The 23,987-nt window shown below is 41.7% G+C and overlaps 1 protein-coding gene across 1 annotated transcript; it reads left to right on the top strand.

Annotated features, from left to right (window-relative positions):
* The first annotated feature begins 316 nt into the window (after window positions 1-316).
* On the top strand, window positions 317-23,527 carry Vgll1 (vestigial like family member 1). Its single transcript, XM_070038902.1, has 5 exons — window positions 317-392; window positions 4,279-4,522; window positions 13,803-14,222; window positions 15,916-15,975; window positions 22,336-23,527. The coding sequence occupies exons 2-5, from the start codon at window positions 4,309-4,311 to the stop codon at window positions 22,377-22,379; spliced, it is 738 nt and encodes a 245-aa protein (XP_069895003.1). The 5' UTR covers window positions 317-392; window positions 4,279-4,308; the 3' UTR covers window positions 22,380-23,527.
* Window positions 23,528-23,987: the final 460 nt, after the last annotated feature.

Below are 23,987 nucleotides of genomic sequence, written 5' to 3'. Positions count from 1 at the left end.
AGTTTGATCTAAACCCCACAATTAATCTTTTAGATGTTACTGACTCTGTGTATGCTTTGGGGCAAAATATTTAGGCTCCAGTTTAGGAGACAATATGACAAAGTGCTTTTTATACAAAAATAAAGAAATAAAAAAATGGTACTCGTTTTCCTCATTCCTACAGGTGCCCAACCAGGTTGACTTGTTGGAGTGCATTTTCTGCATTCTTAATAGATAGCTAGCAGGAAACGCCTTGTACAGCCTGAGCTAAAGGGATAGAAAGTAGCAAAGGGAGGGTACAAATTCCCAGCTCCTCCTTCTGCAATCCCTGAGCTGTTCCAAAGTGAGTCAGACAGCTCTGGTCATCAAAACGCATCGCTGCTCCCCTACTACGGAGTCTTGCTCTATCTCAGGTAATTTTCCAGAATTAAGGTAAGACAAGATGGGGACTTTGGCAGGGGAAGAAGAAAGAATATTCTACTGGGAAGAAATTGGACAGCATCACATGCTGGGCTTAGTGAGAAACAATGTAGTTCTTTTGGGGCTTTGGGTGCAGATGATCACGGTGACAGCCACCCCTCTGACTTCACAATCTATTCCAGGGATGCAATTTTGCAAAGCTGTGGTGAAAGAAACCAAGCAAACTTGAGACCAAACTGCTGGTTCAGGGATGTTTTGTGGTAGTTCAAGGTCCGCTTGGAGCACTTGATGTCTTTCTATTTTGGGAACTGGCATGTCCTTAGACATAGCTTTGTAGCATCCCTTTCTCTTAGACCACACCCTCTACCAATTCCCTCCTGAATAGAGACTCCTTACATGCAGCTCATCTGAGGATGAAGATGCTCAAATTTCTCCTAAGGCTGCTGTGAGACTGTTCTTCATAGCATTAAGACCAATGACAATTCTCACAATTGCATTTAATTTTTTTATTGTTTTTTTTGGGGGGGGCGGGGGGAACAAGCTGGCCTGGAACTCCCATGAGGATCAAGTAATCCTCCTTGTCCTAGTCTTCCCATTAGCTAGGACTCCCAGACATGTTGCCATAGCATCCAACTCCATTCTCAGAAGTTTATTATTTCTTAAATACAATTTTCATCCACTGGTATCCAAATGCAACGTAGATAATTGCTTGTGACATGGATCCAGAGAAGTAACACCTTTCATTGTGTGTTTCAAGAGGAAAAGAGAGGCAGAGGCCATATGTGTGGTTTACTCAGGATATTCACTTACCCATGGTCTGAGCTTCCCAAGTATGATAAATGGAAACATCACCTCTGAGTTTATTTTTAACCTTTTCTAGCTGTGACTATTTGGTCTGTGATCTCTCTGAACTGTCCCCAAGAGGACAAGGAATGTGCATGTGGCCCTGATGTCTAAATAATACAGGTTTCAAGTTGTGTTAACCCTGAGCCTAGCACAATGGCCATTGGCAATGTAGAACACAAGAGGGTGAGTCCTCCAATGGGTCAAACTGGCCCTTCCTTGCAGCAATGTGGAGGCTTGCAAGAAGCCCTGAGGGATTGAACAGAGCGTCTGCCTGCATTCCCTGAAGAAAATCATAGTGTTGGTTCAGTGTCTTGGCTTGTGAACCCCTAGAGATTAGACATCAAGCTTACCTCCACGTTTGATAAAGGGCATTCTGGGGCCAGCAGAGAGACAGGAGGGGGGAAAGAGAGGGGGGGCACGAGAGAGACAGAGACAGAGATGGAGACAGAGATAAAGAGAGAAACAAAGGAGGGGGAACTTCTTCATTCATCAGGTTAAGGAGGAATGGATGGTAAGAAGGAGAAAGAGATTGAAGCTAGAGAAGCCTAGGTTCAGGTACCCACTTTGCCACTACCTAACCAAAATGGGTCTTCTCTAAGCTCCAGCTTGCATCTATCTAAAATGAGAATACTAATACTTTCTTCAAAGGTTATAAAGATTGGGAGAAGGCAGAGATATAGCTTCTGGTGCAAAGCAGGTATAGTATAAATTGTGGCTTTATAAATTGTGCATCCCTAATTATTATTACTTCATAACATCTTTACAATGCCAAGGGTCTGAACATATCTTGGCACTTTATGTTGAGGCATAATTTAGCTACAGCAAAATGCACAATTAAGTGTGCAATTTGATGAGTTTGGGCCAATATAGGCATTCGTGTCATAAACATCACTCTGCTCAACATCCAGGATACAGAAAAGCATGGCCATTCAGGGCACTTAACCCTAGGAATCAGGAAGAGGTTGTGGATTTGACTCAAGGTCAGTATGTATGGAGAAACACTCTCAAAAAGAAAAGAAAAGAAAAGAAAAGAAAAGAAACGATGTAAGACATTTTGAACATTGATGCCTCATCTAGTCAACCTGTACCTCCACAGGCAACTGCTGTTCTGATTTCTATCACTGTATATGTGCTTGCATAACATGCAAGTGAAATCATACAATATGTGTTTGTATTTGCCTTTGTTTTGGGCTTCTTTCACTCAGTGTATTGCTTCTGAGCATTAAATTGCTCTTTTGTGGATTGGTAGGGTTTTTTTCTTTTTATTGGCAGATTTTACATTCTCCAAATCTGTCTTTCTGTCTTCCTGTCTTTCATTCTTCTTTTTCTTTCAGTTTTTTGTTCTTTCTCTCTCTTTTTTTTTTTTTAATTTTTGTGCTTGAACTGAAGGACTAGGTGCTGTCCCTGAGCGTTTTTTTTTTGGGGGGGGGGGTCCGGTCGTGGGCCTGAACTCTGGGCCTGGGCGCTGTCCCTCAGCAATTCAGCTCAAGGCTAGCACTCTACCACTTGAGCCACAGTGCCACTTCCGGCTTTTTTTCTGCTTATGTGGTGCTGAGGAATTGAACCCAGGGCCTCATGCATGCAAGGCAAGCGCTCTACCACTGAGCCACATTCCCAGCCCTCCGTGAGCTTTTTTGTTCAAAGCTACTACTCCACTATTTGAGCCACAACTCCACTTCTGGATTTTTGGTTTTTAATAAGAGATGAGTCTCATGGACTTTCCTGCCCGGACTAGCTTCAAACTGTAATTCTTATGTCTCAGCCTTCTGAGTAGCAAAGAGTATAAGCATTAGCCACCAGTGCCCAACTCAAATCATACACATTCTGTGTAATGTAAAACACAGAGAGATTATGTGTTACCCTCAAAGTTGAATGGTAGAGGAAAATCTCTTCTGCCTCCTCATCTGGTATAGGAGTATATTGTACTTCACATGTATGAAATGGTATTCAGTCATTCAGCCATTGTTTACTGAACACCTACTTTGTGCAAGGTGCTAGGAATACACAAATGAGTAACACTTTCTGATCTAAAGGATCTTTTAGACTAGAGTGGGGGCAGTCTATTAGATCCTAGTAATTTTCATTGTGTTTAAAATAATGAGTAAATCCAATACATCTTTGGCCAGAGTATAGGACAAGTCAGATTGTGTAGCTAAAGTTAAAGAAGTACCCTGTCAGGTGGTTTCTCTAGTAAAGGAAGGCCATAGTATCCCTCAAGTGCCCAATTGGTGCCAATTCCTGGCCTATGTGCAAATGCTTCTGTCTCTTAGGAGATGATAAGGCAGCTGACACTAATGATGGAATCCAACTTCAGAACAATTCAGCAAACAGTGATTGTGTATCTTTTCTATTCTAGACAGCAAAACTGACAACCTTACAGTCTTTCATAAGATTGTTTTGTGGAGATCTGTATTTGGTTCAGAATATGTCAGCCCTTAGGGCTGGTGTTGTTTGGAATTACTAGTTTTTACAATGGAGTATAGGTAATGGCAGTACACCATCTTCCACAGATCAGTGCATTGGAACTATGAGAATCTGATTGGTTTCATTCTCTTGCATGGACATGGTTAAGATGGGAAACAACATTTACTATTGGATTGAAATTGTTCAGCTCTCATTGGATTGCTTAATCTAGCTCTCCAAGAGAGCTGTGCCTAAGATATTTCTGTGCTGATCTTGACTCAGAAGGAGGTCACTTCTACATAAGCCAAGTTACTGTGGGTTACAACTTCAATGTCTTCCCATCCCCTATCTAGTCACCAAAGTTTGCTGAGTTGTCATAATCCTCATTTGCAAGCGAAGGCCATATTAGTGCTGTGTAGAGATTTGCTGGGTTGCTCCTTGAACACTAAGCTCCTCAGCAGACTCTAGACCAGCACAAAATTGGTATTGGCCTTAAAGAATGTGGTGGCACTCTGGGGCTCCTTCACTTACTAGAAGCAAACTGCAGACCCACAAGAATGTTCCTCACCCAAACCATAGCAAAGGCATTTGGTAAAAGAGAGCTATTGACAGTTTGTTTTTGTCTTGCAGCTGTCACCTGCCTGTACCACTTAGGCATCAATGGAAGAAACAAAGAAAACTGGTGTCCGGCTGCCCAGAGGTAGACAGAGGCCTATAAAGACTGAATGGAATTCCCGGTGTGTCCTCTTCACCTACTTCCACGGGGATATCAACAGCGTGGTGGATGAGCACTTCTCCAGAGCCCTGAGAAATATCAAGAGACCCTGGGGACCGTATTCCACAAGCCAGAGTGAAAATGTGATCCTGAGCAATGGTGAGCATGCTGGGAAGGAGGAAGCTTTTGCTGTAAGACCAATTCTTTGAGATCCTCTGATGCCCTGGGCAATATGTAGATTTTCTCAATGCATGTCACTTTGCCTAGTGAGAAGCGACACACCTGCTTAAAAGTTTAATGTAAAAATGGTTAATCAAACTAGTTCACCTATTTCATGGTATCCTCAGTTGGGTTAAATACTGGATTTGCAACTGAGCATACTGTAAGAGCTGGGACTATTCCCTATGACCATCATTATCAGTATCACTCCTGGCCTGGGGGTAAGAACACCAAAGGCTCCACGATAAGATAAGACAGGAATCATGCAGCTGTTCTCCGCCTCCTCTGCAGGGATGATGAGCTAATGAGCAAGAGTTGGGGCAGAGTGAGGCCCTGAAGAGTCTTTATTTTTTTGATTATTATTCTTAAGTAGTTGTACAAAGGGGTTTCAATTCAATATATCAATGTGTGAGCACAATGCATCATGACCAATGCCACCCCTTTCATCATTCTCTCCCCAAGGGTAGAGGGATCGCTCAAATACCACATCTTACCACATCCCTCCCTAATCCTTCACAAGATGGGGGGGGGTATCTATTGCTCAAAAGAAGAATGTCAGATTGTGTACATCAAAATACCCAAATTTCAGGAAAGCCATATAGATTGAGCCAGTGGGGACCACGGTATGATCCTAGGCATTTTTAAAATTAAAAATGTATAATTATACACATTTTAAAAATTATATTTTGTATTTGCATTGGTATACATATGAATGCAATCCAGACCCGATCCATTTTTAATGCATGTAGTATAATTATCATAATAATTTCTTTTTCTGATTTGAAAATAAATTATATTTTTGTAGATTCCCCCCCCCTTATAAGTATGCATGGTCCCTAGACACATTAGCCTCTTGTATCTAATGAAGTCACCACTAGACCTGGCTGCCTTTTATCTTTTGTCAGTGTTCAAAGAGTCAGGGTGTGGCTCATTTTAAGAGTTTTGTATTGCTGTTGCTAAGTGCACATTTTAACTAGCTTGCTTCCATTGGAGGGCCTGTGGTCTCCCAAGTGGGATGCATTGTGCCAAGTAGAAACTGGATTCTTTGCCAGCAGGTGCAGAGCTTATCTGTTTCCAGAAGCCACCACCCTGGCTTTGTCCTTAGGGTATAGATGAAGCTTTGGTGTGTATCTGACTGGTAATCTTGGCAGAGTTTACCACTTTCCTAGAAGTTCTTTTTCCATTCAAGTGAGTGGAACTGACTTTCTTGGAAGATCCTGTGGGTTAGGTAAACATGTGGAAAGACATATGGTAGCAGCAGACACAGAAGGGAATGAAGTGCAGCTTATTATTAAAATGAGAATGAGGGAGAGAGTACTTAGGAGCAAATAGGTGATGTCCCAGAGTAGGTTGAATAATCACAGTAGGAGCCACAATGGCTGTGAGTTGGAATTGTTTGGAGGATGGGATAAAAAACGGATGGCCCCACCCTGCCACTTTTTCTTACCTTGTTTTGTTTCTCTTCTTAGTATTTGTCAACACCAATTCTGTTATATATTTATGTTTCCTTCATGACCCCGCCCTACCTGCTTAGGCATCAGACACCCAGTCTGTTAATGGCTGCTTTCCAAATAGCTAGCACAATAATCAGGCTCTTGGAAGGTGCTTAATAAGTTATGTTTGAATGAATGAAACAGTGCTTTGGATTATAGAATTATGACTTACAAATGAGGTCCCTTAGTCTATTTTTTCTCTTGCGAATGACATGATGACACAGACGAAATACATTATAAAGAAAACAAATATATTTTGACTGAAGGTGTAGTCTAAGGTCAGGGGCTCACATTTGCTGATGGCTCACTCATGGACAGAGTCCTAAGGCTATGCAAAGCATCACAAGGGAGGAGAGTACGTGAGTGTCCTACAGTCTCTCCTTATCAAAAAGCCACTAGCAATTTAAGTATGGGGAACCCACCCTTATCTAATCTGTAACCATCTCCCCTCCTGAATACCATAGTAGATTAAATTTCTACCCTCATAATGCCTCACAGTGGAGATTAACCTCCAACGTGACTCTCAAGGGGGCCAAATCATGTTGAAATCATAGCCTAAATCAGTGGAGACCTGGGGCACTGTGTGGCATAGGGCATTGGAATCAAGAAGCATGTCATCAGGCCAGCTCTACTACTTCCTAATAGTACAAAGTTAGGGCATATAACTTCAACCTGCCTGTGCCTCAGTTTCCTCGCCATGAAAACAGAGCATTGCTGACTACAGGAGGATGCTTTCCAGCAATCAGTTGGCATAATACATGTTGAGTGACAAGTAATAAGTGCTCTATGGGGATGGTGAGAGAAGCTTGACATGTTTTTCTGAATGACTAGGATGAATCTGATGACCTACACTCAAAATATCAAAATATCAGGATCACAGGACAGTAGGTCTCTCCCATGAGCCTCCAAGTGGTATGAAGCTCAGCTGTGTCGATGCTGCAGTGTTTCTTTTCTTTCTTTTTTTATTTTTTGGAAGGGGTTGTCCCGATGTTTGAACTCAGGGCTTGGACACTGTCCCTGAGCTTTTGTGTTCAAGGCTAGTAGTCTACCATTTGAGCAACAGCTCCATTTTTGGTATTCATTGGAGATAAGAGTCTCATGGACCTTCCTGTCCAGGCTGGATTTGAACCTCAATCCTCAGATCTCACCTGCCTGAGCAGCTAGAATTATAGACATGAGCCACCAGAATCCAGATTCACTAGTGTTTCTTATGTCCTCTGACTATGAAACCTCTATACAAGATAAACTTGGGCATGGCCCTGTTCTTGACAAAGTCAGCCTTCCCAAGCAAATAGAAACATGGCTTTTTTTCTCCATTTAATTTCTTGTTTGTTGTATTTTTCCTGTAAGAATCTCATGAGTCCCTAGACCATGCAGATGTTGTCTCACAGCCTGGTGTGGACTAGAACAAATATTTGCCTGCTGATTGAGCAACTGAAGGAAAGATTGTCTCCCTCAAGGCCTCTCTTATCATAGCTAGGAGTCAAGTTTCTCACAAGGTCTGCAGCCTCAGGGGAGGGCCCCATGAAGAAGCCAGGTTCTCATTGGGGATATTATATGGCAGATGAACAACTTGGGAAATGGTGGAAATCTATAGAGTGCCTTTCATTACTGACTGTTGGTTAGCATCCTCTTAACCCCTGAAGGCCATCTTCGGGTAGCCAAGGCTGCAGCTCAGCCAGAATGAGCAGAACAGACCCACATTCATGGGCCCCCACTGAAGATTTGCTCTCACTCAAAGGGCACTCTGTCAAGTAAATATGCAAAGCCCAAACACAGAGACCTGTGTAGCTAGGAAATGCTACCAAGCTCACTGGCTTCTTTGCCCAAATCAAACTTATTCTTTATTGATTTATGTCTAATTTATCCTGGCTATCCTATGGGAAAGAAAACACAACCTGAAAGTATCTTTGAATTATTGAATCTCAAAGGACACTGAGGATTTCAGAATTTTGTAATTGGGGAAGCTTCAAGAAGCTTTGATTTCTTTGTGGGGGAGGGCATGGTCCCAGAGTACATCTTTGCCTGGTATTCTTCCTATCCCATCCAGGCCTTGCCCCAAGAGCACACTGCTAACATGCTCAAGGGATTCTTATACTTGAATACCCAGAAGTCTTAGATAGCCATCCTTAAGAAGTTCCACCTCCTCTCTGCCTTCCTACCTTCCACAGTTAGTAGAGGTGGTGAACAAGGGCTAGGTTTCTATTCCAGTGAGAAGAGTCACGGCCTTTGCCAGTCCTGACAACCTGTACCTTCCTTTCCAGTAAGAGGAAGGAATTTATACATGCATATAGTGAGAAGACACCACAGTGAAATCATTGCATTTACTTTGTTATTCAAAATGCAACATGATTTATACAAGAAAATTCATGGTGCTAGAGGATAAGATGTCACTCACCTTTGAGAGGGTTACAGACTGGCCCAGTAGACCTTCTGATGTGATAGTCATGTTCTGTTATTTAATCTGGTTGCTTATTACACAGCTCATAAAAATATAAAGACTGTCCTCTTTGTTCCTGAGGTAAGTGAAAGATGAACAATGCCTCAAGCCACAGCAGCAGAGAGGGATAGTCAATTTGTTCCAAGTAGGCACATGCCCAGTTATATTTTCATGAATCAAGGTGTGTGAATATGTGTGTGTTTGTGTGTGTGTGGGCGCACGCGTGTATGTGCTTTCAATGTGTGTTCAGAAGAATTGCTTTCAACTTCACTCAAAAATATAATGGGTATTTAAGATATAGAGAGAGGTAAAAGAAGAAATAGCACAACAAATCCTGGTGAGGATGCAGGGGAAAGTAAACCTTCATACACTTTTGGAGATAATGCAAATGAGTACAACTACTACGGAAATCTGTATGGAAGTTCCTCTAAAAACTAAAAATAGACCCATCTTATGATCTTGCTATACCACTCTTGGGCATATGTCTCTGAAGGAGTGTAAATCAACATATAAAAGAGACACACCGTACATTCATGCTTATGACAGCATTATTCACAAAAGCCAAGCTGTGAAATCAGCCTAGGTGCCCAGCAAACAATGGAGGGATAAAGAAATTGTGGTACATAAACACAGTGAATTATTAGCCATAAAGAAGAATGAAATTACATTGCAAGAAAATGGATGGAACTGGAAATTATGATCAGCAAAACATAAATCAAGCACAGAAAGACAAATATGGTATGTTTTTACGTGGAATCTAGACCTAATTTGCCTAGGGCATGTTACTTTAAGTCAACAGGATTACTGTGAGGACACATGAGTTCAAGTATGCAGAGTGCTAAGCAACATGTCTGCTCTATATTAAGTACACAGTAAACAGAAATTATTCTGTACTTACAAATTATTCCCACGCACATTTTATATAATTGTTCCCTGGGGATGGACACAGACTCAGGAAAGACTTCTGAACTCTGTGTGTGTGTGTGCGTGCGTGTGTGTGTGTGTGTGTGTGTGTGTGTGTGTGTGTGTGTTGGTCCTGGGTGAACTCAGGGTATGAGCACTGTTCTTGAGCTCTTTTGCTCAAGGCTAGCACTCTACCACTTGAGCCAGAGTGCCTCTTCTGGTTTTCTGGTGGTTAATTGGAGATAAATGTTTGAAGTGCGATCCTCAGATCTCAGTCTCCTGAGTAGCTACAATTATAAGTGTGAGCTTGAATTCTCTTTTATAGACAGTGTCTACTCCATCTTCAACACCATCCCTGAGTGCCACAGCTTTTGCTGTTACTGTGAGCTTTTGGTGCAAATCCTTTTTGTCTCTCTCTTCTCTGGTAATATGTGATAGATGTCAGGGATGATTCTTAGGCCTCATACATAATTTCCTATCTTGCTTTTTCTTGAGCTGGAAATTTTGAGTGTTGTAAAACTATCAAGTCACCTAAACCAGGTTTATAAAGTGAATGATTAATAACAAGAACAATAGTTACTACTTATTGAGTATCAACTGTGTATCAGGCACTGTGCTAAGCCCTTTGCATGGATTGTCTCATCCAATATTACAATGGTCCCAAGAGGCACAAAGGTGTGAGGGGACCTGATCAATGAGTGTCACACTGCTAAGAAGTAGAGAACTGAGACTGGATACCAAACCTATCTGACTTCCAAGTCTGTGCTCTTAACTATTTTTCATGCTGCTAACCTCAGTCTAGAATGGTTTGGTGAAGAGATGTGTGAATGTGTGAGTGGATGTATACATGTGTGTATATGTTTGCAACTGTGTGTGCTTGCAGATAATCATGTACTCACATCATGCCTGCCTGTATGTGTCTGCATTCACTGGAATATTTAGTAAGGGTCTACTATGTGCCAAGCACAGTGAAATTCTTGTATATATGATGGTGAAAAGAAAAGAGATGAGCTCATCCCTCTTAATGCTTATGGAGAAAGGAGAAGACTGGTAATGAATGAATGAATGGGTAAACAAATGAATGAGAATGAAATTATAGGAATGCTACTGTTATGAATGACATGAATTGGATGTAGTCACAAAAAGTAATAGGATTGTCAATTTTAGGCTAGAAATTCAGAGAGGGTCTTTCTGAGAGTGATATTTAATTTCATATATATATATATATATATATATATATATATATATATATATATATATATATATATATATCCTAGTCTGAAATAGAAAGTCAGGCCCATCATGAATGAACAGAGAGGAGGGATGGTGTTCTGCAGTGGGGACAAATTTTTTAGTTGCAGAACTGTTTTCTAGAAGCTTCTTGGCCTTCCAGAATTGTGTAAGTAAGTAAAAGTTGTGGTTCTGGTGTGTGTGAAAGACAAAGAGGTAGACAGGTCTATGGAGTGGAATGAGATGTGGGAACTCCCTGAACACATCAGCTCTTTAGGACCCAATGCCTTAGGAATTTGAAAGGTAGGCTGTAGATGTCCAGGGTTGGAACACATGGAGACGCCAATGAATTGTAAATGAAATAAAAAGTCAGATCTTCCCGCAGCATCCTGAATTGAAGATTTCTCCCATGCTTTGGGTTTGAGAATGTAGTGAAGCCATCCTGGGGCAGGCTGTCCTTTATCTACAGGGTAAATGGGCACGGTTGCTGGAACATTTGCTCCATGGAGCCTGAGTAGCCAAATCAAATTCAGGATCCTCATTCCATGAGTGACCAACACCAAGTCATATGGAAAAGTGGGTCTTCCCACCCAGGCTGTTGTACACAATCACTGGAATACTGGGAAATCAGGACTGAGATTCAGTGTGAGTCCTTAGAAGAGCCCCGTCAAACTGTACTCTGGTGTGTACCCAGTGATTGCATGGGGCCTTAAATGGTGGCACACTACCTATTCCTCTAAAGATTTCAGTCCATGAATTCTGGAAAGGAAGTAGTTAAGAGAACTACTCAAGCACTGGGAAGGTGGCTCAGTGGTAGAGTGCTTGCCTTGCATGCACGAGGCCTTGGGTTCGATTCCTCAGAACCACATAAGCAGAAAAAGCCAGAGGTGGTACTGTGGCTCAATTGGTAGAGTGCTTGCCTTGAGTTGAAGATCTCAAGGACAGCGCCCAGGTCCAGAGTTCAGGCCCTGAAACCAACAGAAAGAGAGAGAGAGGGAGAGAAAGAGAGGGGGGAGAACAATTCAAAACACTCTGCTGTTTTGAAAGCCTGTGTTTCAGAAAGCCCTGTTTTCTGTATTTCAAGCTTTCAGTGAACATCTCTGTCATATGTATGAGGGCTGGAGGGCCAGTCTAGATGGAAAGTGCCCAGTTGTCAGAGGCTACACTTTGTTTCTAATTTGTGCTTAGGACATGCCGTACTCCCAATCAATATGGAACATGAACAGTGATTATACAAAATCAGCCTTAATCACCCTGTTTGTGCCACACAGTGTCCTGAATTGCTACTAGCCCAGAGGTATCAATTTCCATAAATAACATTCACCCCTAGGCATATATCCTAGTATATTTCCTTGCCCTTGGTTTTATTAGATGAGTCTTACCATTGTCTACTGCTCATTGTCCACTGCTCATTGAGCAGAATGGCTGTACCACATGGATTCAGGTGTCTTTTGTTTTTATCATCTATACATGAAAAATCATGGTAGTGAGTAGGGATACTATGCTGGCTTCTCAGATATTTTTATCTTCTAGAAAATCCAGTTGAACTGAACATCCAGGAGAGCTGAGAGAACTGTTCATAGGAAGGATGGGGAACAAGCAGCAGCCAGACAAACTCTCTTGCCAGCCGATATTCCTTTGTCTGCGCATCTAGCCCCCTCCTCCATTATCATTTATAGATGAGAAGCTCCAGGCTTTAAGCACCATCTGGCAGAGCTCTTTTCCTCCTCCCCTTTTGCCCAAGTGGGTGCTGAGAATAGAGAAAACAAATCCATCCATATTGGGAGCTATGCTAGTCATTTGAGATCTCATATTCAGCTGGTATCCCAGGCACAATTAGAACAGTGTCCATGGAACACAAGGAGACTCCATCTTTAATTAGCCTGTCTATAGGAACTGGGAAAGCAGGAACAGTCACCTGTTGAGCCCAACTATTTTGCATTTCCAGGATGAGGTCCAAGCAGCTACCTGTCACTTAGTTCTTTGAGCCCTAATCTCCTTTGCTGTCTTGGTTCAGTGTCTCAGCATCTTCATGCCTCAGATTCCTCTAGAAAATAGGATTTCACCCCCTAGAAGTTTGTGATCAGCACCAAGGTGCTAGACTCTTCATAAAGTCTTCCTATTTGGTATATTTAAAGCACTGATTACAAAGGAGACCTAAACAAACTGGGCCCTGTGGTTCATGTTTGTAATCCTAACTACTTAGGAGGCAATGATAGGGAGGTTCAAGGCTCAAAGGCCAACCAAGGCCAAAGATTCCATTTCAATTAATAAAAATCTGGGTACAGTAAAGAATTTATCATCCCAGCCACATGGAAAATGTAAATAGGAGGATCACAATTTGGGTTGGCCGGAACACAAATGTGAGACTCCAAAAGAAATGCCAAAGGAAACAAGGGTTGGGAGGGTGACTTATGGGGTAGAGTGCCTGCCTGAGAAGGCCAAGACCCCAAGTTTAAACTCCAGTACCACAAAAAAGAGCTGAATGATAGCCGTATAAAACACAAAGTAAACATGTGTAGAAACATTTCCTAAAGAGGTAATTTAACAAGAGAGCAAAGATGTATACAAAGACACTCACTGCAATGTTGTTAATATAATTGAAAAAAAGACAAAAACAAATGAGCTGTGTTCAAATAGGATATATATTGTATATTTTTATGATAAGATACTGTATAGCCTTTTAAAAATTGGTGTTTAATGCTATTCATTTCTATGGGAGGATATTTATTATATTTTTACTGAAGCAAATCAGCTAGAATAATAATATATGTTGTGAAAACAATGCATACACAAACACAAACCAATACCAGAAGGGAAGTATGCTTGAAAGAGGGCAGTGCCTCTTTATGGATTTTATGGTGTGTGTGTGTGTGTGTGTGTGTGTGTGTGTGTGTGTGTGTGTGTGTGTGTGTGTGTATGTGTGTACGTATGCACACATTTATGTACTTTTATGTACCTGGACATATAAGTGCGTGCATACGTGCACATGCTTATATGTCCAGGTACATAAAAGTGTGTGTGTTCACAGGTGAATGTAAAACTTGTTCAACTTAAAAAATATAATTTTGCACTAGGCAGAAGAAAATAAGCCACTTCCATTTTGAAATGCTATGCATGCACCTAACATGGTTTCTAAATCTTTTCTTCCCAGATATTGACATGCCACCGAATCAGTGGCGTTTCTCGTCTCCATGGTCAAAGCCACATCTAGAGACATCTCTTGCAAACGGTGCCACGAACAGCAGCTTGAGTGTGTCTGGCCCTGTGATGATGGATCAGTACCCATTGGCTCTGCCTGAGGCCCGCTCTGCACCACCTGAGGGGCTATGGCATTTCCCCTCCCTAGCCAGCATCCATTCCCCAGAGCCTGGCTACTCACAAGCTTTCTCTAACAGGCACCTGGCTGCAGAGCCCCAACCTGATAGGAGACATGATCCCCTCCTAAGTCTTCTCCAGGGTGAGACAGACCTAAAGCGTCGTCAGGAGCGTGGCCAGGTGGAAGAGAACGGCACCAGCCAGATTGCCGGAAGCTCAGGATTGCTCCTCAGCGGGCCTTCCAGCAATACTCCCCGTAAGGAGATACAGATACTTGGAGAACAGTGTCTGATTGGTTGTGATGGAGAGTGAGTTGGCATGTGATGAGCAGCTCAGATTAATTGCTGCCACTCTGGACATGGGGCTGCTGCAAAGGGATAGAGTGCATTGCTTAAACATTCCATATATCTTCTAGGCTTCATTGATATTCAGTGTAATGGTTGAAAGGTTACAGGGATCATCAGCCAGATGGACTTGGCCTGAATTATTCACTCTAGTCTGTTGATTTGGCCTTAGCCAAGGAGAAATGATGGGCTGCTGCCTAAGTCATAGGGTCTTGCATTTACCTTAGTGGGAGGTAAATGCAGATAATGTATTTGCAAAACAGTCTGTGATGTACCTACAGGCTCAGACTCTATTCTCTAAACAAGGTGACAGCTTGCAATGATGCCAAGCTCTTGGGCAAAACAAGGGCAATCTATACCAACCATCTGCTCCACACATTAAAATGCAAAGCAAGTGGAGATGAGGCCCATCATTGCCTGGAGACCTAACTGCCTGGCTGGCTTTAGGTCACTCCTATGCCTTGGGATTCCTTTGGGTCACAACCCCTGACCACCATCTTTCCCCTTGAGCTAAAACACCCTGAGGGCTCACTAGTTTTCCATTAACTAACTCACCCAACAAATATCTTTGCCTACTGCAAACAAAAGAGTGCCACCAGAAAATAAGATTTCCATATTTGTAAAAGAATGAGGGTGGATTGTCTGAATTATACTTGCACTAAGAAATGCAACCTACGCCACACAAGGATCTGCCTTTCATGTGAAATACGTGTTGTAATACAAATTTTTTGTAGTTTCACAGGACCAAGTTGCATCCTTTTGCATTCTGTCTTCCAGAAGAATTTTCTTTTGCAACTCTGTAATCTATACATATCTGTGGTTCTGTGCCTAAAAGAAAGTACTGGAAGCTGTCTTGACTGTAAACTAAACATATTGTACACAAAGAGCCAATTCGGCATAAGTCCAACACTACATTCCATCCAAATGCTGAAAACAACTTTTCCATTAAAATACTACCCCATCATTTCTAGAGTTTGATTAGACGGGGGGGGGGGGAGAGAGAGGGGGGGGGTGGGGAGGGGAAATCATACAAATGCCTGGGAAACATGAAAGTTCTCTCCCACATTCTTTTTCAAAGATCTTTCTACTGGATTCAGAGGAAAAATTAAACCAACTGTGTTTGTATGTTACGCATATGCATACACACAGCAGAGTTCTTTCAACAGTTAGTTAACACAGATGGCTTAAATCATCATCTTGCAAACATAAAATCCAATTCAGCAAATATTTAGTGAGCATCTACTATGAGCCAGACATATCATGGCCAAGGGACAATTCAAGCATTATCCAGGTCTCAATGAGACCACATCTATAACGCATGTTTATCATCAAAGTCTCAATATACTCTCCACATGCCTACTAATGCTGCCATTGGTTTTATTCATGGATGGCAGTCCAGGAATTATTGAGTAACTCAGTGAACCTTTAGGAACACTGCCTGGAAGATGGGGGACAAGATCTAAGGGATTAATGACAAAAATCTTATGCTTTTATGTATCTGTTAAGAGAAAATAGGTCATATGTACATTAACTGGGAGGTAGGTGATTTGACTAACCCAGTCCAGAGCTTTCATTTCCAGTCATGTTTTCTTCCTTCTTTTCTAGGCAAGAAAGTGTATGGCTCCCCTAGTGGTGGATCTGCCAGGCTCAGCCCTCCAGATCAAAGTACGTATCTACTTCAGCCTTTGATCATGTGGGAAGTGTCTGTAATATAAAAACCAGCTCCTATAGATGCGAACGGGAGACTTATTTCTATTATTTTGGAATTTTATGGGTAGAATTGATTTCATTGTCATTTAAGTAGCCCTTAACAGCTTATGAAATTTCTTGAATTTGTTTTCACGTTGCTAGAGAAACTTCTCTATTGAGTTATTATAAGCAAGGTAACTCAGAATGATGAACGAATTCATGAGGATTAGCTGTCCAGATGTTCACTTTTCAGTCTAGCACACTGGGCCACCCTAGGACACTCCACAGTGCTGTCAGTAGAAACTTCAAAATGGAGACAATCTAGAGGGGAGTGAGAACTGGATCCTCACAGCCTAGGTTCTGGGTTTACATCCTGGCTTTGAATCATTACTTACTAGTCTCATAACTTGGTCACATTCACATTATTCACATTTCTCTTTTACTTTTTCTCCTTCCTTCCTTCCTTCCTTCCTTCCTTCCTTCCTTCCTTCCTTCCTTCCTTCCTTTCTTCCTTCCTTCCCTTCTGTCTGTCTTCATGTTCCTGGGGCTTGAGCTCAGGGCCTGGGTGCTGTCACTGAGTTTTGTTTTTTGGGTTTTGTTTTTGTTTTTGCTTAAGGCTAGCATTATACAACCTGAGCCAGAGCTCCACTTCTGGCTTTTTGGTAGTGAATTGGAGATTAGAGTCTCAAGGATTTTCCTACTTGGGCTAGCTTTTAATCATGATTCTTAGATCTCAGCTTCCTGAGTAGCTAGGATTACAGGCGTGAGCACTGGCACCAAATTTGGTCACCTTTCTTTCTTTCTTTCTTTCTTTCTTTCTTTCTTTCTTTCTTTCTTTCTTTCTTTCTTTCTTTCTTTCTTCTTCTTTCTTTCTTTCTTTCTTTCTTCCTTCCTTCCTTCCATTCTCTCTCTCTCCCTTCCTTCCTTCCTTCCTTCCTTCCTTCCTTTCTTTCTTTCTCTCTCTCCCTTCCTTCCTTCCTTCCTTCCTTCCTTCCTTCCTTCCTTCCTTCCTTCCTTCCTTCCTTCCTTCTTTCCTTCCTTTCCTTCCTTTCCTTTCTTTCTTTCTTTCTTTCTTTCTTTCTTTCTTTCTTTCTTTCTTTCTTTCTTTCTTTCTTTCTTTCTTTCTTTCTTTCTTTCTTTCTTTCTTTCTTTCTTTCTTTCGTCAGTTATGGGGCCTGAACTCTGGGCCTGGGCGCTGTTCCCCAGCTTTTCAGCTCAGGGATAGCACTCTACCACTTGAGCCACAGCGCCACTTCCGGCTTTTTCTGCTTATGTGTAGCTGAGGAATTGAACCCAGGGCCTCATGCATGCAAGGCAAGCGCTCTACCACTGAACCACCTTCCCAGCCCCTGGCCACATTTCTTAAAAGCTCCATACCTTAGGTGACTCATAGAATGAGCATTAAGATATTACCTATCTCATAGGGATTCTGTAAGCATTATATCACTTAATGCATGTAAAGTCTTAGAATAATATTTCACTATAGTAAGTCATTGAAACATGTAGCCTAGAGTTACAGCTCAGGGTAAATCCTTGCCTACAACACTTGCCCAGTGTGCAGTAACCCTGGGTTTTAACCCTAGCATAGAAAAACAGAATAAATCAAAAAGTATGTGACTCTGGGGGATTGGATTTTGTGTGCTCCAAGCTTTGTGCTGTGTGTTTAATAGAGAATCAAAAGGAGCCTGGTACCAGTGGTTTAAGTCTGTAATGTTTTCTTAATTATATATTTTGTACTCACCTCACTTTGAAGTGAAGCACAGGAGCCTTACTATAGGAATTGCAATAGTTCTGAAAGATTTTTTTTCTTTTTGGTCAGTTGTGGGCCTTGAACTCTGGGCCTGGGCGCTGTCCCTCAGCTCTTCAGCTCAATGCAAGCACTCTACCTCTTGAGCCACAGCGCTACTTCCAGTTTTTTGCGTGGTTTATTGGAGCTAAGAGTCTCCTGGACTTTGCTGCCCAGGCTGGCTTTGAACCACAATCCTCAGATCTCAGCCTCCTGCGGAGCTAGGATTAGAGGCGAGAGTCACTGACGCCTGGCATTAGTTCTGAAAGATTTGTTATGTGAGGGCCCAGATAAATATTTGTCAAAAAAAGAAACCAGGGTCTCCTCCAGCCCCTCTAATATGAACTTAGCCTCTCATGCACCTATGAGTAGGGTTTGTGTGGCATGGAAGAGCAAGCATAGGTGAAGGGTGGTGAGAGAAACCTTGGAGAAGGCATTCCAGAGATAAGTCCCACCAACATGGTGTCAGAACGTTCAGTGAGATTGGATTTTTATCTTTTATCTGTAGAAATAGAAACTGATTTTGCATTACTTCGACATATCAGATTATACCGACTATTGATATTGTTCTTTACCAAATGCAGTGGTATAGTGTCTATTGCAGCAAATAATTTAGCCCTTGTCTTCATGTAGGTAAGTAGTCTATTGGGAAACACATAACTTCTTCCCCTATCAAAAAGTGGATAATAAAACCACAAAATATTTGCAAGTTATGATAAATGTTGTGAAGGTATTAAAATAGGGGGAAATTGCTAGGTGCTGGGGGCTCACGCCTGTAACCTTAGCTACTCAAAAGGCTGAGACCTAAGGATCATGGTTCAAAGCCAGCCTGGGAAGAAAAGTCCATGAGACTTATCTCCAATAAACCACCAGAAAACCAGAAGTGGAGCTGAGATGGCTCAAATGGTAGAGCGCTAGCCTTGAGCAAAATAAAGTTAAAGGACAGTGCCCAGGCCCTGAGTTCAAGCTCATGGACTGGCCCCCCCAAAATAGAGAAAACCTCTGAGAATGTTCTATGTATGCATAAACCTGAATGAAGAGAAAGCCAGTCTTGGGAAGAGTTAGGAAGGAAATAAGGGGAGTGGAGGAAACTTCCTGCAAAGACTCCAAGTGTGTGAGGAATAGGAAGAAAGCGCCAATGTGGCTGGACTGAAGTGACAAAGGGACAGTGTAGCACAGGACAAGGTTAGACAGGTAAATAAGGGTCAAGTGATTTATGGATTGTATTAGAAGTTTGAATTTCACATCCCAAATGCCCTGATGAGGTGAGCAATGAAAGTAATTGAGGTCAAAATGAGCTGTTCTGGGGAGAAGAGATTAGAAAAGATATAAATGAAAGCAGAGTGGGTAGTAGGTAAGGAACATGGCAAGATGATATTCTGTATTAGGTGTCAGCAGTGGAGATGGATAAAAGTGGATGCATTTTGCTTCATATTATTTTATATGGTTTTGTTTTTATTTTTGTGCCAGTATTGGGGCTTAAACTCAGGGTCTCACTGTCTCTCTTGGCTTGTCTACTTAAGGCTGGCACTTTACCACTTGTGCCACACTCCACTTCTGGCATTATTTTCGGTGGTTAATTGGAGATAAGAGCCTTTCGAGTTTGTCTTCCTGGGGTGTCTTCGAACCATGATCTTCAGGTCTCAGCCTCCAGAGAAGCTGATGTATTTTACAAATATTTGGAGACATCAGCTCTTAGGATTTGATGGAATAGATGGAGGTAGTGTGAGGAGATGGAAGAATGCAGGTGAGCTCCTAGGTTTCTTGTTTGAGAGTGTGAAAGGTGTGTATCACAATGGCGAAGATTATAGGGACCCCAAGTCTGTTCTGGCCATTTTAAGGCTACAGTGCCTATATGACATTTAAGTGAACATATGATCTAAGCAATTATATATGTAAATAAAGAGTTCAGAAAAAGTCTGAATAAACATTTGGGATTCGTCAGTACACAATAAATGGCATCACTGGATAAGATCATCTAGGCAGAGGGTGTAGATCGAGAGAAGGAAGCAGAAGACAAAATCCTACAGAATACCAATATTTGGAGGTTGGGGACCTGAGGAATCAACAGAAGAAATCAAGAAAGAGTGACCCATTTATCAGAAGAAGAACTTGGACAGAGTAAAGAGAAGAAAGTCTAAAACAGAGGGCACGATCAAAGGTAGCCTCTCTCAACGATGGCCAACAGGTGTAATGAGAGGACAGAGAAATTTCTATCAGATGGGCTATCAGTGAAGTTGGTTATCTTGTGAAAAGCAGTTTTGTTAATGTGATATGAACAAAGCCAGATTGGACTGGATTCAAGAGTGAAAAGGGGATGAGAAAATGGAGACAGCAAAGGCCAGCAGTATTCACAGGAGTTTAGTGCTGAAACAATGAAGAGAAATGAGGTATTAGGTAAGGAGATTGGTGGGATTCGGTTTTAGAAGGCAAATAATAGAGCCTATTTTAGGATAATGGAACTATCCACTAAAGATGAAGACATTGACAATGTAAAAGGATGGGGCTAACTTCATGAGGGAAGTTAGGATTAGAAGGGACAGGTATAAGTATTGACCATTAATAGGAAGGAGGCTATCTTCCCATTGGAAGTATAAAAGGAATGTGAATGATGACACAGAGCCAAATAGATTTGCAAACTTCCTTGTGAGAAGACTAAAGAATATGAACAGACTGGTTTCAGTTTCCTCAGTATGAATTATTTCTGCTTTTACAATCAACAGTAGGGTAGTCACATTTAAGTGTGAGAGTGGGGGACAGTTAGAAGGAGTGGGGAAGTATGAAAATGTTGGGAGTATTGGAAGACAAACCTGCTAGTAGAGACACAGAAGCAGGAATTCAGAGTGCTGATCAGAAATATGAGATCATGGATTTCAAACAGGGGCCATCAGCTGGGTTTTGTGACTTTCATTGGCCAGACTCCATTTGTATATATAACTTGCAGAGAAAACAAGTGAGTGACTCACTCCGGATTGCAGTTGTAGCAAGTGAGTATGGTGGATACAGAACAAGGAAAAGGCATTGAGAGTATTTTCAAATGAGTTAGTACAATAAGGGACCATGGTATCTAAGGTGCACAAAGAAGAAAATAGAAGAAGATGGAAGGTAAGGGGCTAGTGGACGTTAATAGATAGGAAGTTATGCAGAGATGTGTGAATAATATTCCTGAAGCCAATGAAATGGGAAGTAATGTGGTTGGAGTGTGAATGCTTGAAAACTACAGTATAAGGGATCCATCTGTGTGAGTGGTGACAATATCTAGGTGTGATGACAAGAATGAGTGGCTGAGGTAAAGTACCAAGTCATTACAGATGACAAGAATGATGAAAATTATGCAAATGGAGCAAAAAGACCCAACAACACATCCACATGTGGTGGCCCACACCTGTAAATCCACCTTCCAAGGAGACTGAGGTTGGAGGATCATGAGTTGAAGACCATCTTGGGCCGAGTTAGTGAAAGGCTACGTTAAAGACAAAATACAAACAAAATGACCAGGAACATAGCTCAAGTACCAGAGTACTTGCTTGTCATGCATAAGGCCCTAGGTTCCATCCCCAGCACTGAGAAAAAAATTAAAAACTACCAACAAAAATAGTAAGTGCCTACAAAGATTTTATTTTTAATCTTATTGGTAAGTGGGAAGACAAAGTCAAAGTGAAGACATAACAAGGTCAAATTTCTTCTGACTTATCAAGTTATTCACAATAATTTCACTTTGACATATATAGAGGCACTGTCTTGTGAAAAACCTAAGAAGATGCCAGGTGTCAGTACTTCCTACTTGGGAGGCTGAGAATAGAAGGATTACATTTCAAGACCAGCCTGGGCAGAAAATCTCGAGATCCCTTCCCAACTGAGACTTCGGTTGTGGTGGCATTCATCTGTTATCCCAGCTACAATAGGTGGATTTTGGTTCAGGTGTATAACCCCATCACAAAAACAACCAACACCAGCCAGTGTCAGTGGCTCACATGTATAATCCTTAGTTATTTAGTAGGCTGAAATCTGAGAATCATAGTTTAAAGCCAGCATGGACAGGAAATTCAATGAGACTCTCACCTGCAATTAACCAACAAAAAGCTGGTTAAGTGGCTCAAGTGGTAGAGCACCAGAGTTGAGTGGAAAAGCTAAAGAACAGTGCCTAGGTCTTGAACTCAAGCCCTAGTACTTATACATCCAGGCTACGCACAAAGTAACCAACACACAAAAATGGCTGGAGATGTGGCTCAATGGTAGAACACCTGAATAGCAAATCTAGACCCTGAGTTGAAATCCTGGGACCACACAAAACCAATGGTGAACATTTACTTAAAGGTATATTTGCTAGGTGATGTTCTAGGGGATATATATGTCTTGAATGCAATCCTCATCAGAATCAACCAGGAGTTGCTATTTACATCTGCATTTAGCAGGATGAAAGCAGAGCTCTGCTACACTAGGTAACTGGTCCAAGGTCGCACAGAAGGACAGTGGTGGTTCCAGGACTCAAACATGGGTTCATTTGTCTCCACAGTTAGCTTCATCATCATGCTTATCTTATCTTGTAGGAAACCAGTCTCAGGAGAGAGGAAAGGATCTGTTCTTTTACTAACATCCGGTGTTGCTGAAGAAAATTATCCTTGTTAAAACCTGCTCATGATTTTCTACTGTGGAATCCTGAAGGTCTAGAGACATCGCCGTCCTTTTCTGCTTTTCCTACTTAAAAAAAAAAAGATAGAATTGCACACATGTTTTTGCTCTTGTTAAAATCTTGCAGTGCCCTTCCTTGCCTACTATGTGACAAATTTAAGCGAATTCCCATCGTGTAAAACATGCAAATAAGTTGTTGCATACTGTTAAGCAAAGAAGCCTTCCTATTTGCTCATCCCACTCCCAAACGGCACCCTGTCACCTTTTTGCTTGGAAATCATGGGCACCCTTGGGCTCCCCACCCCAGCAGTGTTCCAAGACTGAACATGTAGTCTTTTGGAGGGCTGTCCCCTTTTTCTGACTGGATCGAGATACCAAGAGCAGCCTGACACTTCCCAGCCTTCACTAGACTTCAGCCAAGTTTCCTCCTTCCTCTACCAAAATCAAAAATGCAAATGGTGTAGGAAAGTCTTATTGAGAGAAAAAAGTTGAAATTGTGGGCTCCTTACATTTCTAAAGCCTAGAAGAAAAGCTGACAAGTCTCCATGTGGCCTTGATAAACAAAACGCTTTCATTTGGAAAATTGAGGTCCTCGATTCTAAAATACTGAATCCAAAGGGAAGTTGTTGAGAAATCTAAGACCTTGCTGGAAATTGAGCAATGTACTCCATTCCGAGATAGGCCTAGTGCTAGAGTACTTCTTGGGTACATTTGTTTGAGTTTTTGTGGTGCCTCACTCTGATGATGGCCCTGTCATCTGACACTATAGGCATCAACGTGGACCTTAGTGAAGCCCTCTAGCCACTCAAGGGGCCTACTCAGATTCCATACAAAATGCAACTTCTTCCTTAGCTCATTTGGGGCTAGCACCTCTGGAAAGTATTCACATTCTTTTCATCACCAAACTATTTCAGGGATACCTGTGGCATCTGTCATCAACTTGGATGAACAAAGCAAGGTTCAGTCCATGACCTCTCTGCTGATTGTTGTATAGCAAATGACAACGTCTAAAGTGCATTTATCTCCTCCTGTGGAATCTTGTGTCCAGTATGGGCTGAATCCTTGCCCCATGACTCTTATGGAATTCTCTGCCTTCAGTATTCCCATGCATACTCCATTTTCTTTTGAGTAGTAGCTCAGGTAATGAATAATAATAAAATTATACCTTTTTGCATACTACTATTCTGGGGTCCAACTTTTATTTCACATCCAACATGTCACTGAAACTTTCCAGCAATCCCAAGAGTGGCATTGTCTTCATCTTAACATCTGTAGATATACTGAGACTTTTAGAAAGTAAATGACCGTCCCACAAATCACAGAGTAACAGAGCTAACACTAAAACCCAGACCCCTGCACTCAGTGCTTTTTTACCTCCACCATAATTCTTATTTACAAGGGTTAATATTAGAATGGCTCTAAGCTATCATCCCCTCCCATCTGCTACATACAAAATGACCACAACTCTTGCATGAGAGAATTAATGAGCCTTGCAATTCTCCTGTCTCATGAATACTTTCCCAAGTGTGTCACATAGGTTTCCTGGGTTATCAAGAAGGAAAAAGACCTA

This window comes from Dipodomys merriami, unplaced genomic scaffold, assembly GCF_024711535.1.
Source record: "Dipodomys merriami isolate MVZ:Mamm:240054 unplaced genomic scaffold, mDipMer1.0.p SCAF_3, whole genome shotgun sequence".
Lineage (NCBI taxonomy): Eukaryota > Metazoa > Chordata > Mammalia > Rodentia > Heteromyidae > Dipodomys > Dipodomys merriami.
This window is presented reverse-complemented; position numbering and strand designations above follow the sequence as displayed.

Bases quoted from the DNA above. Each gene is read 5' to 3' on its own strand.
- Vgll1 (XM_070038902.1), top strand. From the start codon at position 4,309: ATGGAAGAAACAAAGAAAACTGGTGTCCGGCTGCCCAGAGGTAGACAG. The intron at 4,523-13,802 runs GTGAGCATGCTG...TTTTCTTCCCAG, and splicing joins AAATGTGATCCTGAGCAATG to ATATTGACATGCCACCGAAT. The intron at 15,976-22,335 runs GTACGTATCTAC...CTTATCTTGTAG, and splicing joins GCTCAGCCCTCCAGATCAAA to GAAACCAGTCTCAGGAGAGA.